Source organism: Asterias rubens, chromosome 6 (assembly GCF_902459465.1).
Source record: "Asterias rubens chromosome 6, eAstRub1.3, whole genome shotgun sequence".
Classification (NCBI taxonomy): domain Eukaryota; kingdom Metazoa; phylum Echinodermata; class Asteroidea; order Forcipulatida; family Asteriidae; genus Asterias; species Asterias rubens.
Window position 1 is genome coordinate 8570705 of NC_047067.1, and position 19180 is coordinate 8589884.

General features: G+C 37.2%; 1 protein-coding gene across 1 annotated transcript in view; it reads right to left on the reverse strand.

The window, feature by feature from the left end:
* Positions 1-18055, reverse strand: part of LOC117291773 (spondin-1-like) — a 39386-nt gene extending 21331 nt beyond the window's left edge. Inside the window, exons 1-2 of the mRNA XM_033773677.1 lie at positions 17732-18055; positions 527-621 (exon numbers count right to left, since the gene is read on the reverse strand). Of these exons, the coding sequence (XP_033629568.1) occupies positions 527-621; positions 17732-18020 (384 nt within the window). The 5' untranslated portion in view covers positions 18021-18055. The remainder of the gene's footprint in view (positions 1-526; positions 622-17731) is intronic.
* Positions 18056-19180: the final 1125 nt, after the last annotated feature.

Sequence of the window (19180 nt, forward strand, 5' to 3'; positions counted from 1 at the left end):
CTCTTATAGCTTACTAGCAACTCTCTTTGCAAAGCCAAAACTAAGTGGGACACCAGTCGCAGCAATGCAACTTAATAGAGCAATGGCTGGTAACCTGTTTCTGCTAAGCAATATTTGTTATGCTTAACATCTTTTTGTGCTTACAGGCTTTGTAAGATTGGGAAGAAGAATCCTGAGCAAGACGTGAGGAAACTACAGGAAGATCTCGTCTTGAATTCAGTTTTCTTTGTCTGTTTCTTGTGATAAGCAAACAACTCTAAGCTCTGATTCCAATGTACACAAATCAAGGCAAAGGCATCTAAAAACCAACTAAAAGTATCAGTTTCTCAAAAGCATTTGTAAGGGAAGACACGACTGTCCTGAAAAGAAGAAAAATCATGTAGCAAGATAATAAAAAAAAGGGTAACTGAATCTTCTTGGTTTGGCGATGAAACCCCCTGAACAAAAAAGACTGCTCTTTCTAGTAAACTGATGTCAAGGTTCCACAAATCAAAATGTATAAAATGAAAATCATGTTTGGGCTTACCTCAAAATGTCCGGCCGGGGTAGTGTCATCTGCAACAAGGAGGCAGGCGAAGGTAAACTCACGGAAGGAAACTGGTGGAGTACTACTCAGGGTGACTGTCAGAAAGATAAGACAACATTTATAAACTTATATGGGATATTGAGGTATTGCATGGTGAGAAGTCCCCTCGATCCACTAGAGCAAAGTAGTAGTCCCAGCCGATTTTCCACCTTTTCGCCCAGATACAGTACAGTAGTTAAAAAGCAGGACAGTCCACGATTTACCACTAATTGTTCTTCTGTAGGTATTTTATCCCTGTTGTTGTCTTTATTCCTATTGAGCCCGTAGACTTACTCAGTGATACAGCGCTATACAAATATAGCTAATTATCATTATTAATTGTATGGTCAGGACCCAATTTCATGAGCCCTTTTGAGGTATGGTGGACACTAGCAGGTATGCAACTGTAACTTCACCCAAAAAAAAGAAGAAAATACAAAATGTCAGACTTTGTATAGTATTTTTAAATTTTGAATGGTAAAACTGAGATTGTAAAAAGAAGAAATCAGCTGATCCAAGGAAAAGTTGCATGCCTGCACTAGGAGTACACCGTGTGATTTGGGTGTATATACAGACAATTTTACCCAAACCGAAAAGTGTTGTAGTATTGTGTCCGTCATATATCTCAAAAAGGCTTGTGACCCTGCTTACCACAGGTTTCTTCGCTTAAAGCACCCTGCAGAGCACAAAATTAAAGGGCCCACACAACATAATACAATCACACTTAAATGGCACAGTATCCTTAGAGGAAGTGATTTCAGTTTGTTTTCTTAAGAACACATACCTACTCCAAATTGTTACGTCAGCAAATTAATTATGTAAATGAAGCAATACATACAATCAATTAAGGGTCCCTTACTCATCGCATGTTATTTCTTTCAATCTATAATGCATGTCATTGTTGGTCACCCTGATTGAACAGGCAGAGGCTGCATCACAACCATGGTACAACTATTGTGCATTTTTCATTATACTGTAAATTAAAATTGTCAGTAAAGTAATCAGTTTTTGTCTCAATATATCCGTTTTTTATGTTTCCTATTTGAATTTATTGTACACATTTTCATATCATTTAGCATATTTTAATACAAAACATCAATGCAACGTGAACAAATATGCAGACCTGGAATTTCCTTTTTGAGAGGGCAAGGCCATTTTCATTTTGCAAAGGGCACTTCCATTGGGCAATCTGCAAGTCAATGGGAAACTTTTGAAGGGGCACCAAGGCCAAGACCTTAGACTGCAGAATCTTGGGGGCTCAGAAAGCATCAATCCAATGACTCAATAAGTTTCCATCAGTATTACCTCTCATAATCAAGGGCAAACCATTCACACTAATTCTGTCCATACTACGAATGTACGCAGTTAGAGGAATGGTTTGTCACAATGGTCTCAAATTAGTAACAAAATGTGCTGGCCAAATTGGAACTTCAAACATTTCTATTTGTGAGGTGAATCTCTCCGTCAGTTTCTCGATTTTCCCGAGGCAGAAATATCTTTATAGATAAGCAAGCACTGGATGATTGAATAACAGACTTGTTTTTCTAGAGGCGCAAACATGAAGATTGGAGATGTGTGGGCATCTTAGATGATTGGACGCAGTGGAGTTGGCAGAATTTCTACTATATGGGAAGGATTCCGTCCAGCCGTTTTGCGTAGCAACAAATTTAAACTGAACTTGTTTCCTGCACACTGAATGCCAATATTGAGTAGCAAATCATGATTTTTAGTAGAAACTAATCCAATTTGTGTAGGCATACGCTATACATAGTACAAGGGAAATCATTCGCTGCACATGTTTTAACCATGTTTCACACTATCAGTACCAAGCTCCAAAGAAGAGGAAAAACCCAGGAAATTCCCAGGGAATTTAAACCCAACTGCCATCTCAAAATAATTTCCCTTGGAATGTTGACCACTCAGTATGCCAACACCAGGTTACCGATATCTTAACCCTCAGCAGAGGTTGCCATTTTCCAAGAAAACACCCTCTAGCTTATTCCCTGGAAATTTACCCAGGTTAGGAATGCAAGTGTGAAAAGGTTAACCAAATTGTCAAGAGAATTTAACAGGGAAATTTATTTACTGTTAGAAGGGGCTACAGGGCTTCTTTTTTTTGCTAAGGCCTATGGAATAAAAAAAAATAAAGAAAAAAGAAAGACAAAATAAGGGGGCTACAGAATATATGAGGATGGGAACTTGGTTTGACTCAGACGATGTACATTTTACTTTTAGTTTTAGACAAAGAAACAAGGTACACAATAAGTACATGACAATGTGGTATGTACAACACATGTGGCTGTAAGTGCATACTCTGTTTGTTAACTGTATTGATCAAGATGTGTTTCAATGGGTTCGGACATGGCTCTTATATAAAAAAGTACATTTTAGTCAGAAGAAAATGGGGGAAATCAAGCCCAGGCTCAAACACGCGCACTACAGAAACTGTTTAAAGGAGATAGGGATAGGGGGTGGGGGACTCAACAAACACCGATCAGCAGACCTCCTCAGAGAAAACAGCTTGATCAGCCTAATGGATATTTTTTAGCGAGGCCCACCATTGAATTTGACAGAGCATGGGGCACGATTCTCACACTTCGGTATTAGTGCGAGCTGACATCCCCTCAGTGGAATCAGGAATTACGGCTTCGTGGGCGGAATTTATTTCTCAATAATAAAGAGAAGTTCCAGAAAAAGGGGGAACAGAGAGTCGGTACATTTGCTGAATAATTACTGTTTGGAAGTCTACCAAGGGAATTTGGCAGATATTGTGATCGTGAGTCGGCATCTTCAACTCATTAAAACACTCTAGGGGTATCAAGATTGACGCTACTTCCTTGTTTTCTCTTTCTCTGTCTACAGTCTTTATCCTTTTTTTTTTTTACTTCTTCAGCATGAATAATAAACCAACCACTGCCATGAAAGTATACCATTGGGGGAAAGTAGGAAGATTGTTTTCATCAGGAATGTAAATGTCAGCCTATAACCTTTCTCTTGAAGACGAGCAGAGTATACTGTTCGAAACAGCTCTTTTCAGAGCCAACACTGACCCTAAGAGATATACACATGGTTGTACCGGCAAGTTTACTAAGGGAATCAATGTGTGGTGAAGAGGTTTTCAACTATTGGTTTAATCCCAACAAATTTAACCGAGACGAAGTCGAGGTAAATTATCAAGAACCAGGCCTCAGAGGGTTTAAACCACTAGTAGAAAACCGATTCAACACACTTTGATTCCCATTCATAAATACCTTTTCGGTCAAAAACATCAACACTTTTTGGTCAAAAAGTAAAATAAATGCAAAAATTATAATTGTTCAATGATTTTTTTCAACACAACACCTCGGGTAAACACCTCCTTATAAGGGAATGCTGTGTGCGTCGCGCATATCGCGTGATGTGGCGTGATCTGTTTCAGCCGTTGCTCTCGACCAATAGGAATGAAGACACTGTCTTATAAGAACAGGTGCAAGCTCGCGTGTCATGCCCATGTTTCAACATTTTTTACTGGTCATAAACAAAGGTTTATACACACCCACGTGACGCGCTCTCCAACAATAGGAATAGCGGAACTGTCTGAGGTATTTATGAATATTTAATTATAGTTCTTCTTATGTCTCCACACCATGCAAAGCTTCAAACAATACTAAAACCTTTTGTTGCAATGACCCCGTCTAAACCAGAAAATACATTTGTATGGCACAGTAGTGCTATTTTTATTCAATTTCCCAAAACAGAATTATCAAAAAAGCATACACACAAGTACACTTGACTCTTGGGGCCTTCTGGGCCAATTTCATAGAGCTGCTTAATAAGCAGAAAACATTGTTGAAACATGTTCTGCAAAGCAAATATGAGCAGGATACCAGTCAAAAAATTGTACTTGTGACATGGTAGTTTAGCTGGTAAACTTATTCTTATAAGCATAATTTTACTGTCTTTAGCTACTCCTGGTGCTTAAAGACGCTAAGTCAGGTTTTTGGCCCCAAACATAAAAAAAAAAATTGTTTTGAGTGAATGGTATTTCACAGAGTATCACCGCTCAAACGAAAAAAAGTTTAAATTTTACTTTTAATATTCAGGAACCATGACAAAAATGTAAAGCGTTTCCTATAAAACACATAAGAATTGGTAGTGTGATGTATTGTCGGGATCCCGACAAAAACTAATTTTGAGCACTTTATTTCACTGCTACTAATAATTGGCAGACTTTTTCGATCAATGGCTCAAATGAAGCTTGTAACTTTCTCGACCCCCATCAAAATACCTGTTGAATTTTAAATCAACATTTTTGGGTCAAATCGGCCAAAAATCTGACATAGCATCTTTAAGCAGGTCTATGAAATTGGGCCCTGCACAGAAATGCTGTGTAAGTTTTTGCTAAGAACACTGAAAGAAAGAAATGATGTCATTGGACTGTTTTTTTTTATATATTTTATGTTTGTGTTTAGAGTTGTAAAAACTCTACTGTTCAATCTGGAGTATCTTTTAAAGGGCTTTATTTTATGGTTTTGTGATTTGATCTTAAATCTCTTAAACAACAACGGCTGAAAATGTTGGCACATTGTATGGTCCGAATTCATGTATATTTAAAGAAATAGCATGAGCCAAGGAGAACGAACCTGTAACTTAGCATGGTAAAAAAAACAATTACATTAAAGGCAGTGGACACTATTGGTAATTACTCAAAATAATTATTAGCATAAAACCTTACTTGGTAACGAGTAATAGGGGTGTTAGTTTTTGGGGGTTAACCCATACTAATGGTAATGGGGAGCTTTTGATAGTATTAAACATTGTGAGGAACAGCTCCCTCTGAAGTAACGTAGCGAGAAATTAATAGGCTCTTTCCAGAGACTAAAAATATGCAATAAAAGCAATTTTATGAGACTGTAGAAATTGCACTAAATGTTCCTTTAAATTTAGTCCAGAGCAGACGAAGTACGGTTGTCTTTTTTCAAAGACCATCACCAGTGTATCTAAGCATGGAGGGAAAACAGAGAGTTTATTTTATCTCATTTGAATTCCTAAAACTGATAAAAGTCCAAGGAAACACACGACAATATCAAACCGTGCCAAAGTTAAGATGGTCAGAGTGACACCTGTAGACAACTAACCCTCTGGCTTAAAAACACAATGATAACTTAACAATTTCCTGAAATGTAAAATTATCTACCCTCAAGCTATAATAATTTTCTCCACATGTTTCAACTTCAAAAATCCATTCACCGATCACTGAATATTTACACATTGTCCGAGCCTGACAGAGTTCAATAAAGACCGACACTGGCTACTACTTCTAACAATCAATAACTCCAGAAACCTTCCCGCCCGCCCGACAGAGGATGGCATCTTCTTCCTCTTTCTGGTGCTCAGACTCCTCCTCCCGGAGTTTTTATTTGCTCCTTCAAGGTGTGAATGTCTGCGTATCTCTCAGCGTCTTGACAATGTCTTACTGAGAGGCGAAGGGGGAGCGAGGCATCTTCTTCTTAAACCCACTGTACTAAGTGCTCTTGAGACCATTTCTGTCTTGAATGTTATTATTACAGCTACAGGGGGGAAAACTATCTTATTGAATCAATCAATTTGGACCTCTTGCCTATGGCCGTCCGTCTGTCCGCAGACCATTGTATGCCTACGCATTTATGATTATAAAAACAAGCATGTCAATAGTGCTCCGTGATCACCCTGTAGTAGTAGAGCGGGAAAAATACACGCAAATTGTTTACAAAAATAGATTGATGCTTCATCAGGGATTTTGTGCACGATCAGGGGGTATGTGAACATACGGTCTTACAACGCATGCATTACGTCTCAGTGTTTTTTTCCGAATATAAAAATAAAGTGAGAACTGGATGTTGGTGGATAACTTTCTAGATCATGTTCAAGCATTTCATTTAAAGGCAAGTAGTTACTCTAACTATCCAATTGTGGTCTGCAATGCAAACAAGATTGACACTAGTATCTTACTTTGAAAGTCAACAAAAATCATGCAAGTATTGTTTGAAGCTTTGCATGGTGTAGATAAATAGAAAGAAATTATAAATCAATATATAGAAAAGTTTGCGGTAACACCATGTAATAATAATCTCTCAATGAGTTGGGGTGGTTCTGAAAGGAACCGTTGGATTAACTCGACGATCAGAGCATACTGATCGAAACGTCGAGTTAATCCAACGGTTCTTTTCTCCAGAAGACGATCAGAGCATACTGATCGAAACGTCGAGTTAATCCAACGGTTCCTTTCAGAACCACCCCAACTCATTGAGAGATTGTTATTACATGGTGTTACCGCAAACTTTTCTATATCTTACTTCCACCATGCAAAGTTTCAAATCCTACTTATAAATCAATAGTAAACTAACTTGCGAATCTCCTGAAGACGAGCAGAGTAGAATATTGAAACATCAAAGAGATTTACACATGGTTGTACCCGCAAGTTCACTATTTATTTATAGTTTCTTTCTATTTATATTTAGTTTCTTCCTATACAAATCCTGGAGTCCATACAAGATACAACGTTGTGGTCAATGGTGTCAAAGGCCATGCCCTAAATTAATAATGATGAAGTTAGTCAAATTTCCCTCATCATAAAAAATATTCCCCGCAAAAAGTTGATGATGAATCAATATTGGACTGAGCCAAGATAACTGGAAAACAGTGTCTACTTTCCCTAGCAAAGTTGTCAAGAAGTAAAACAAAAAGTGAATCCAAAATTATTCTTGAGAGCAGAAATGAAAAAAAGAAAGAAAGAAAGAAAAGAAAATACCTTGCTGTAAAAGTAACTTTGAATTTAGCCACTTGGAGAAGCATTACAATTTATAGTATTTATGTTCACAATAATATAAAGCATGGAAGTATAGCCAAAGGCCTTAACAACAAAATCCACTCTATTTCCCGGGAAAAGAATGGAAAAACTGTAAAGAAAGAAAGAAAACAAAACATTGCTGTAAAAGTAAGTTTAAATAAAGAAATGATGAATGTTCACAATAACAGCATGGCAGTATTGCCAAAGGCGATAAACCAAATCCACTTTATTTCTGAGAAAACAAAGCCCGAACGAAGAGGAAAATTGTAAAGGAAGAAAGCCTCAATGCAGGGAGAAAGGTAATTTAAGGAAGAAATGTGTGTAAGGCACGTCTTAATGTTCTCTAACAACAATCACCATTCCGAACCCCGCTTTGAAGCCTAGCTATTAGAAGCCAGAGGCAGTGAGTAAAGTACCAATTCTAGTTGAGGGTAAGCATTAGATGACTGTTTAATTCCCCCTCAGGATTATCGTTTCACAGTTGAGCTGGAAGATAGAATTAATGCAATTCATCATCCTGCACACAATGAGGACCGACTGATATCAAAGTGTAGTGTGCACAGCTTTTATTTGGATAAAATCTGGTGGCCTGTGTGCAGAAGTCACAGGACAGAAATGCAGTGGGTATTTTTAGACGTTAGTTCTTAGTACCCACTGTACACAGATTTTTGTCAGGTTTACCGAAAACATGTAGTATGTAATTATGCTAAAGAAACTGGTAATTACTCAAAATAATTGTTGCCATAAAAACTTACTTGGTAAAATCTTGAGGCCTGTGTGCAGAAGTCACAAGACATAAATGCAGTGGGTATTTTTAGACGTTCGTTCTAAGTACCGACTGTACACAGATTTTTGTCAGGTTTACCGAGTAGTATGTAATTATGCTAAAGAAATGGGTAATTACTCAAAATAATTGTTGCCATAAAAACTTACTTGGTAAAATCTTGAGGCCTGTGTGCAGAAGTCACAAGACAGAAATGCAGTGGGTATTTTTAGACGTTCGTTCTAAGTACCGACTGAACACAGAATTTTGTAAGGTTTACCGAGTAGTATGTAATTATGCTAAAGAAATGGGTAATTACTCAAAATAATTGAGGGCATAAAAACTTACTTTGTAACGAGCAATGGAGAGATAGTGATAGTCTAAATCATTGTGAGAAACAGCTGAAGTAAAGCAGTTTTTGAGAAAGAAGTCATTTCTCACTAAAATATTTGAATTGAATTTGAGATCTCAGCTGACTGAGGTCTCGAATTCAAGCATCTGAAGTGAAAGCACACAACTTGTGCAACAAGGGTGTTTTTTTTCCCCATTAATCTCTCGCAACTTCCGATGACTAATTGAGTCTAAATTTTCACAGTTTTTGTATGCCTTTGTTGTGAATACTAGTCTTTGACAATTACCAAAGGTGTCCAGTGCCTTTCATCAAGGTCTATGAAATTACGCCCTGATGGTCACTGCAAATTACACACTTAATCGGTAGACAAAGAAAGGTGCTGGATCCTTTGATTAAGAGACTTGGCTTGGGAAGCAGTGTTAAAGAAATCATTTATTAATCCCTGGCAAGGAAGTTCCCTAGACCAAAACTGCTATAAAACAGTATTGCCATGCCCATACAAATACCTTGCTGAATGTTTCTATTCACAATATTCATCTTTCTTTTCTAATTCTACCTCCATGGTTAGTACATGGAGGTATGTTACTATCAATTGGTGCTGCAAAAAGATTTTACTCTTAATTTTTTAACTTTCAAATGAATGTCTACATGTAATTCGACTGATCGTCATGTAAAAACTAGTCAAATACACGGATTATGATGAATTTTTAAGCTTGGAATAATTCAAGTATTTTTTATTGCATTAGCACTGCTAGCCTGGTTATAGGCCTATGTACACATAGGCCTATACAGGGCACAATATTACATTTTTGTCTGGTGGTGATCCCCAGGGGTAGCCACTGCACTATACCTCAGTGAATTAAGTACCCGTGAGTAAGAGGCTGAGTAAATCTTTGTGGACAACACAAGCAATCAATACTGGTCGTTCTTCATTATCATTCAATCACAATGTTTGTTTTAATGAGATTTGTTTTTCTTTCTCCGAAAAACATTTGCATGAGGATGCTTTCAAGGTAAACAAACACTGCTGAAACAACAACAATCTAGAATTAATTTTCTTTTTGAAAAAGGAAATTGAAGGGAATTAAATAAATGTATCATTGTTTTTTTTTGTTTTTTTAGGAATGACCTCATGATCATCCTAACTGGTTTCCAAAATAAATTTGTCTTTCTTTCCTCCTTGATTAAGAAAATAATAATAATAATAATCATGATCATTATGTATTTATATAGCGCGCTTTCCATAAACATGTTCAAATGTGATTTACAGTTATATTTTTAACAGAAAAGGTAAGTTTTTAGCAAATTTTTGATGATTCATTCTGCTCAGTCACTTACGACGACATGTAGGCCTACGGGTACATCCTGATATGAGGAGAATATGTGGTATAGAACCAGAACCAGTTCTAACCAGAAACAGAACCAGATTATAAGAAGGCCAACCATAAGTTCTTACCCTGCAGTTTGTATGACATTCATAATATTTGTTTAACCATGGAGGAAGCTTTTCCTCTGTGGTTTAACCTTAGAGCAATTGCTCTATGGTTTTAAACATTAGTTTACAACATTTCATTGGTGACAACATCTATTCCTCAAAGTTTGTTTGGCAAGAATATTAAACAATAATTTTGTTTGAAAATAATACATGGAAGTGTCGTGGACGAGCAGTTAAGAGCACCGAATTCAAACTCTGGTGTTTCTGATCAGCAGAGTGTGAGTTTGAATCCCCAGCCGTGACACTTGTATCCTTAAGCAAGACACTTAACCATTGCTTCGTCCTTCGGATGGGACGTAAAGCCGTTGGTCCCATGTGTTGTGTAACGCATGTAAAAGAACCCAGTGCACTAATCGAAAAGAGAAGGGGTTCGCCCCGGTATTCCTGGCTGTGGCTGCTGTATGCGCGCCGTAGCACCTTGTAAACCCTTATACGGTGCTAAATAATGGGTCTCAGAATTCATCACTGCAATAACCTATCTTTCTGAAAGTTTGTATATACTCAGCGTCTTGAGTACCTTGTTTGGTAGATACGTGCGCTATATATATAAGACTTCGATATTATTGATATTATTGTCTATCCCTGGCATATTTTTTCTGATTCATAACCATTTAAAATTTAAGGCTCCCTTTGATTAAAAAAAAAAAAAAAATGAAACTGAAATGAACTTGACAAGATATCCTTTTGTGCAGGCACGCAACTGTTACTTCACCAAAAACAAAAAAGAAATTACAAACTTTATTATTTTTTTAATTTTGAATGGTAAAACTGAGATCGAAAAAAGGAAATCAGCTGATCCTAGGAAAAGTTGCATGCCTGTTTGTGGAAGCATAAATAACACAAATTGTTTCCATTGTAAAACTCATTCTAGAGCAATAGGCCTACTATGGGTCTGCCAGGCAGAAGGGGGAGAAATATAACCAAAACACTTGAAAATCCTAGAGCACATAAAACCATAAAACCATAAAACCAGTTTCTGCGTTCAATACATCACAACCAGTTAGGGAACTAGCACCTGGTCTAAATTATATGTGTATTGAGTAGGACACCATGCTGCTTGTTGGACCTTGGGGCCCATTCACTTAAAAAGAAAAAAGAACAAGTGGATTATCTCACAATGGTACGAAAGCTGAAAGTAACCTTCAATGTTTCCATGCTGTTTCCGAGTTACATTTAGAAATCTAGACATGGAAATGGGTAAGGCATCATACTTTGTTGTGAGCCATCTGGAAGTAAGCCTGAGGTAACAAAATTAAGTTATGCTTGCCAGAATAAGGTTACCAACCAAAAAACCATTCCACATACATTATAACCCCATTGGTGGCTGATAACCTGCCCATTTTCACTTTGCAGTTTATCAGCTCATTTGATATCAGAATTTGATAGTTTAAACCATGGAGGTAGAAAATAAACTTAAAATCTACAAATGAAACACTGTCATGAGATGCTGTTGAAAACAGGTCTGCATGCTTCGTTTTTGAAAGGGCAAGGGTTAGGGCACCAAGGCATTTTCTCATTAGTCAGGGTACCCTATTACTGGAGCATTTCAAGGGCACCAAGGCAATGGCCAGGGGGAATGGACGCATTCGCTTTCATTGCCTCTGTGAATATAAGCACAATCTTGAGGAATTCCGGCTGATATATGTAGCACAGTATCCAAACATTTAATTTGACTTCAATAACATTACTCAGGTCTCTGTACTGTTATACATTAAGGTTATAAACTGTGCGCTGCACTTTATATCAGATAGGCTTAGATGTTATCTTAAACTATTAACCATTAAAGGCAATGGTTGATGGTGATCCAAATTAACAACAGAAAAGTTTCAACTCTGAATGCTTTAAATTACATTCTGAATTGTTGGCCCTAATTGTCTGAAGCAATAATATTCCAAGCTGTCGTGTGCAGGAACATTAATCCCAAACACTTGATTTCTTCTTGATCTTGATTTACCAAAACATGAACAAGCTCACTTTAAATGCGTTCAAATTCCTTGAAAAAAACTACACCATCATTACTACATTTTTTTCTCAATAAGGAGTTCATCTTTTGGGGAGGAGAGTCCCGCAAACTGGTTGTTCCAGTAAACTATAGGGCCTAATTCCATAGAGCTTCTTAAGCATGCAGAACATATCGCTTTTTAAAACATTTGTCTGCTTGGCAAAAATTGGGAGGATATCAGTCGCAAATTTTACAAGTGACAAGGTATTTTGGCTGGTAAGCATAATTTTATATAATTTGTATACATTCTCAGCTGCTTGAAATCGGGCCCTGAAGATTAGTCTATCAAAAACCATTCTTTTTTTTAAATGGAGGAACGAACGAATGCGGAGTAGTCGTACCTTTCCTTTAAGAGATTTAATACACACAGTTCCATCTGATAGCAGTTTGATGATGGCATTGGGAGACCATAAACAATAACACACAGACTGGAATCTCTGGCCGATTAAAACTATCCTGACTGAGTAACACGCCAGTGAGAGAATGATCAGTCAGTTATCGCTTTACTTTGATTGATTACAGTGGCGAGGGCAGAGGATCAGTAGGTTATGGTTATATTATAAAATGGAATCTTCTTCTTTTTTACCTAAATGAATAGATAGAAAGGTTTTTTAATACCTTTTGTAGATGAATTTGTTTGGCAATGACACTAATCCCTATTGTGAAGGATGTAGGCCTTATTTCCCTGCACCAGAAGCTACAGCTCCATTAGTCGTCAAGATTTTGAAGATCAAAAAGTTAAAATCCCAGAACAAAGTTTTCAGGAGAGTCATTTTCACCAAGACGAAAGTTATTTTTATGACTTTGTTTTACTCATTTTCTCAAAAACTACAGCGCCTCATCAACAAGTAACATTTTAAGGGAAGCTTTCTACCATCCTTATCTTCACATCTGAATTTAAAACCACAAAAGCATTTATCATTTCTGAGTGGCCCCCAGACCTCATTTTAATTTGAACCTGCAAGATAAATTGAGTCAGTTTTTTGGCAGCTAATTCACATACATGACTAATTAAGTAAAATTAAAATCTCACTAAATGAAAAGAACAATAAGTGGATGGAACCTTGCATGCATTGTGCAGTCGCTGGTCTTAATTAAAAAATACACAATGCAAGTAGTGAATCATACTGTTAATAGATGAATGTAATTAAAATTTTCTGCAAGAAAACTCTAGTTGTATTGTATAGGGGAATAAATGAGTGGTATGAGTTTTAAAAACCTTGCAGGGTCGTCATCGGCATTTATGAATGGGAATAAAAGACTAAGAGCAGTGACTCGTTCTTAAACAGCCGTTTAAAACCAGCCCTGGAGTTCGTGGCCCTGCGATAAAGGCCTGAGCTGAAGGCAAAATAAAGTAGGCAATTCTGTCAAAACTTCTAATATTTTCTGTTGTTCTTGAGCTCTGTTACGTGTGGTGCTTTTTTATGAGACATTTTTCGGATAGCATTTGTGCGCGTAGTAATGCATCCATGGGCTAACCCGCACAAATGCTATCTGAAAACAACCGGTTAGAATTTAGAAACAGCTCCAGCTGGTTTTTATCAACCATTTAAACACCCCCAAATATTGAAGAATGTACTTTTACTGCAAATCTCATTCCCAGAGGAAGATAATGACTACATGAGTGAAGAAAATTGGTGTATGTAACTATGTGGTGTTTTTCCTGGCTGGCCCAGATTTTAACCTGTGTCTTGGATTCCGTTATTATTTTAATCTTCTTATGTCTGTTTTTCTATTTTTAATATTGCTTTTAATTCTATTAGTTTTAATTTTGTAGTTGCTGGAGGCACCTCTGAAAAACAGTGTTTTACTGAGAGGTCTCCCCTGAGGGTTAAGAATAAATAAATAAATAAATAATTGTATGGCTTAAAGCCACTGGACACTATTGGTAGTTGACAAAGACCAGTCTCCTCACTTGGTGTATCCCAAAATATGCACAAAATAAAAAACCTGTGAAAATTTGAGCTCAATTGGTAGTCCAAGTTGCGAGATAACAATGAAAGAAAAAACACCCTTGTCGCTCTCTTAATGTAAAAGAGTGAAAAACACCACTCTTTACATTTCAAGCTGTCCATTATATGGCTCTTCAAAAAGAGTAGTGGTTATTTCACTGTTTTAGAGGGGTTTCACTCCAGGACAGAGTGAAAAATCACTCAAAAATATGCAAACTTCAATATAAAAGAGTGGAAGAGCACTCGAAAAAGAGTTGTCCTTTATATGGCTCTTCAAAGAGTGCTTTTTCACTCTTTTACATTAAGAGAGATCGATCACACGGAGTTATGCGCTTTCAGATGCTTGATTTTCTAGATCTGAGGTCTCATATTATATCAAATTCTTGGAAAATTACTTCTTTCTCAAAAACTCCATCACTTCAGAGGGAGCAGTTTCTCACAGTGTTTTATACTATCAACCTCTCCCTATTACACGTTACTATGCTAATAAGTTATTATGCTGATAATTATTTTGAGTATATTACCAATAGTGTCCACTGCCTTTAAAAAACAGAAGAAATTACTTCGAATGCATTTCCATATTCATGTAATGTAGTTTTACATTTCAAGCAGCGTAGCCCCAAAACCTTAAGAAGTAAGTGACGGACATTGTTCGACAACAGTTAGATTTAAAAAAAAAATTATAATAAATAAAAACAGGAAACCATGTCCAATGTATGTAAGACATTTAAAAAATCAAACCAGCTACTGAATAACATTCCTCAAGCAAAACAAGCCCACCGGATGCTGCAAAGATCTTGTATTGACATTTTGTCTACACATTTCGGATTTTTCTAATCTCTGACAATACAACAAATTACATTAAAGGCAAAGTCCACAGACGAGCAAGCAATAGCAAAATGTCAATATTGTAACCATATTTATTGGTTCTTTCTGAAGATTCAACAATGATATAAGAAAAGCGTCTACTTGCGAATTAGTGGCAATGAAACCAAAGACTGTGTGGATACCTTGGGACATGAAGACTGAGAGAGCTAAACGAATCTGAAGATCCAATGTTATTTTTAATCTCACCATCATTAGTTGTGTAAATTCCTTGAGTTCACCAATGCACAGGAGAGATGCATGCTGGAGATTCTTCTAATTATACAGTAGGCCCTAAATATTTATATTAAAGCAGTGGACACTATTACTCAAAATAACTATTAGCATAAAAACCTACTTGTTTACGAGGAATGGGGAGCTGTTGATAGTAATAAAACATTGTGAGAAACGGCTCCCTCTGAAGTAACATAGTTTTCGAGAAAGAAGTAATTTTCCACGAATTTGATTTCGAGACCTCAGATTTAGAATTTGAGGTCTCAAAATCAAGCATCTGAAAGCACACAACTTTGTGACAAGGGTGTTTTTTCTTTCATTATTATCTCGCAACTTTGATGACCAATTGAGCTCAAATTTTCACAGGTTTGTTATTCTATGCATATGTTGAGATACAACAAGTGAAAAGACTGGTTATTGACAATTACCAATAGTGTCCAGTGTCTTTAAAACAGAGGGCTGGGTATCCAACATGCTTGGTTTGTTTGTTTGTTTGTTTGTTTGTTTGTTTGTTTGTTTGTTTGTTTGTTTGTTTGTTTGTTTGTTTGTTTGTTTGTTTGTCAGTAACCAAGCAAAGGGGTCAAAGATGGGAGGCATACAACAATGGTAAGACAGGGAAAGGTGTTTCAAGATAACAGGAAAGATGGCTCAAACGACCAAACAGGAGGACGGATCGTTGGTTTGATAGAAGCCGGTACGTCGATGCGAGGTAAAAACGTCACCAGCGACGGTCAGTAAATGGTGGAATCGCTACCAAGCTCAGGGAAATGTGGACGACCTGCCAAGGAGTGGCCGTCCGAGGGTGACTTCTGCAGCAGAAGAAAGTGAACAAGTCCATAAAGCCTGACACCACTCTCGAGGGGTTTGCGACGCATCCTGATCAGGAAATGGCAGGGGATTGACCAGGGACAGATCAGAGGTCTAGATCATTGAGAGTATGAGAAGACGACTCCTTGCCGTTCAGGACAATGATGGAGGACACACCAAGAATGGAGGACAGGATAACAGCAGTTTTAGAGTTAAAGATACAGCAATTAGTTTCATGGTCATGTAAACGAAACGAGTTTGTGTCTTTTGTCTTGATTTTGTCTGAGTGTGATGCTTGTGTGAGTTCCCTTTTGGAATTGGGGTGAATAGGGGCTTTTGCAACTTTTGAAATTCGACCTTAAGCCACTCAAGTGTCCATAAATCCACCAAACAACATCGTAGCGCAACACAAGATGTGTCAAAACGTGCAGAAATTAACGGTGAATAGAAACGAACAATTAAATTTTTGTATACTATTTCAGGTTCCGATAAATCTGACCATTTGTAAGTGTTTAGATTTATTGGCGCAGTTTAGTTTGATTCGTCAAATCTTGACAGTTCTACCTCCATGGTTCTACACAAATGTAAAGCAAAATCCTTGATGAGATAATCTTGGTGGTCATTGTATTATTTCCTATTCAAAGACTATTATGACAACAATACAAGTAGACCAATTGTAGTATTCCTTGTCAACAACAAAGGCAATCCCATGCGAATTGAGCATGCAAGGTTAATGTAAACATCAACTCTTAAACCTCATAAACACTTTGCACTACTACCTCATTTTGACCTACATTAAAGGCACTGGACACCTTTGGTAATTGTCAAAGACCATTATTATCACTTGGTGTATCCAAACATGCATAAAGTAACAAACCTGTAAAAACTTGGGCTCAGTTGGTCATCAAATTTGCAATAGAATAATAAACTACCTTGTTGCATTACTTTGTGTGCTTTCAGATGCATAATAAAAGGCTTTAGCTGAAGTACTTTATTATTTGAGTGAGAAATTTCCTCCGACTCAAAAACAATGTTACTTTTTAGAGGGAGCTGTTTCTCACAATGTTGTATACTATCAACAGCTCTCTCCATTGCTTTACCAAGTCAGTTTTTATGCTAGTTGCGATAACGTAACCCTCCTCCCGACAGGAGGAGGGTTACATTATCGCAACTATTTTTATGCTAACAATTATTTGAAGTAAAATTATCACCATAAATGGTAATTAGTGCCTTAAGGGAGATAAAAGTGGCAGCCGGATGTATCACATGTCATTTTTGCCAGGAAACCCCAGTAGCTGAAGGAATTGAAATTCCGGAAAGTATCTCACACGTGTCTCATCTTTTTTCTTGGCTACGAAGATGTGGACTATTATATCATTTGACTTTTTAGTAAGTAAGTGTCAGCTACTCATGCATGTTCACACCAAATTTAATAAGAGGTCGCCACACGACCTGCCGGCTTCATACAGTAAAAGCCTACCTCCATGGTAAAAGTAAGCCGGTTCTGGAAAATACACTACATCAAATACTTTTAAAAAAGGCATGTGCCCAAAAATAGAAATAAAATTTATTACAAACTGTTAAAAAGATGTTCAATAAATGAATGTATTTATTTATTAACAATTTAAAAACAAAATTAACTTTGCAATAATTCAGCATCCACTTTGAAAATGTGGATCCGAAGATTAGAAGGGGGTTGGAGGCTACTACTTCTAGAAACTATAAATTTTATAAATAGTTTCTAGAAGTAGGTGGCTACAAGCTCTTTATTTTAACAAACGGCAAGTAAACCCCCATGGCCATGGACCATGCATTCTCATCCCACATGATCCCACCATAAACTCACCACCACACGCACTGACCATGGAGGTAGAAATGCACTGACTTACCCAAGTACTCCTGCCCCGGAACATAAAACGCTGGATGTCCCGAAATGGCAATCCTATACCCGTTGTCACCGGGCCGTTTAGGCACCGAAAAATCTCCTGGTTCCCTGGAACATCCCTGTCTCTGTGATCCAAAGGAGCCTGCCAAGAATGTGTGGAGGTACAAAGTAACAAGTAGGAGTATTTGGGCGAAATTGTGGCCCATTCTGAAGCCGAAGAAAGTCTTCAGTGTTAGTTGTTGATCAATCTTCCACGCACAGTACTGTGTAGCTACTACACGTCCGTACACCATGCAATAATAATACGAGCAAAAAGTACACAATCGATTGCCGAAGTTTTCGTTGGGTTCGGAGCTTTAATTGACTGCAGTTACGACGACTGTTTCATGAAGGAATTTACCCATATACCAGAACTAGCGGTTATGTTAGAGAGCGCCCTCGCTTGGACGATGCTCTGAGTCACCATTCATTGAAAAGTTATCAAGAATTGGCATTGAATGATTCAGTGCGAATTCTTAATAACTTTTGAAATTGATACCATTTTGAGTGGTTTCTTTTAAACTTATTCTTGCCCTTCTAATAAGTTCTAGATGGGAAATCGTAGACCTATCGAAAGTTTCAATCCATTGCCACTTAGTTAAATTACAAATAAAATCTCCACTAATTGTTTGACCTCCTGTACGGGTCGCCCCTGAAGAAAGTTCCAGGTCCGAGAATTGACCCAGATCAAAGTCCAGTTTTGGTCTGACCATTCCTCAAAAACATGCTCCAGATTTTAGAAATCAATCTAGTTTTGTGAAGCTGGCAATTAAAAAAAAAGTTTATAAATTCCAGATAACGCACATTTTGTCATGTTTGTAGTCCAAGGGAAACAAAAATCTGTCCCCTCCTCTTTCTTTGCTTGGTTTGAGCAGCAAAGGATAGAAAAATCTATCCCTTCCTCTTTTCGGCAGGTTTGAGGAGCAAGGGATTGAAAATTCTCTCCCCTCCTCTTTTCTGCTGGATCTGAGGAACAAGGGATAGAAAATTCTATCCCCTCATCTTTTTGGCTGGGCTTGAGGTTGACCTAAATTATATCAATTCGAACCACAATATTAAACTTTTATTTTTGTCAGCTTTCCCAATAGTGAAGTACAAATTGTTAATAAAAAAAGTGTGCGAATCTTTTTTTTTTATATGGTATAATGCAGCCATAAGTATGAGTACGCAATTTGGAAAATTTGTTTGCTAACAAAAATGAATAAAATTTTAAAAAAAGGTAAAACAATTTGAAATAAGTTCACCAGGTTCTAACTTTGTGCCCCAAGCAATATTTTATTACGAAAAAAAGCACGATATTAACATTTTAGAGACATAAACAAAAAATGTTATGTATTTTTTTTTAAATGTGAAATGTGAAAAAGTGTAGTTTAATGTGAACCTGTTCTACCGAGATTGCCCAGTAGCTAGAGAC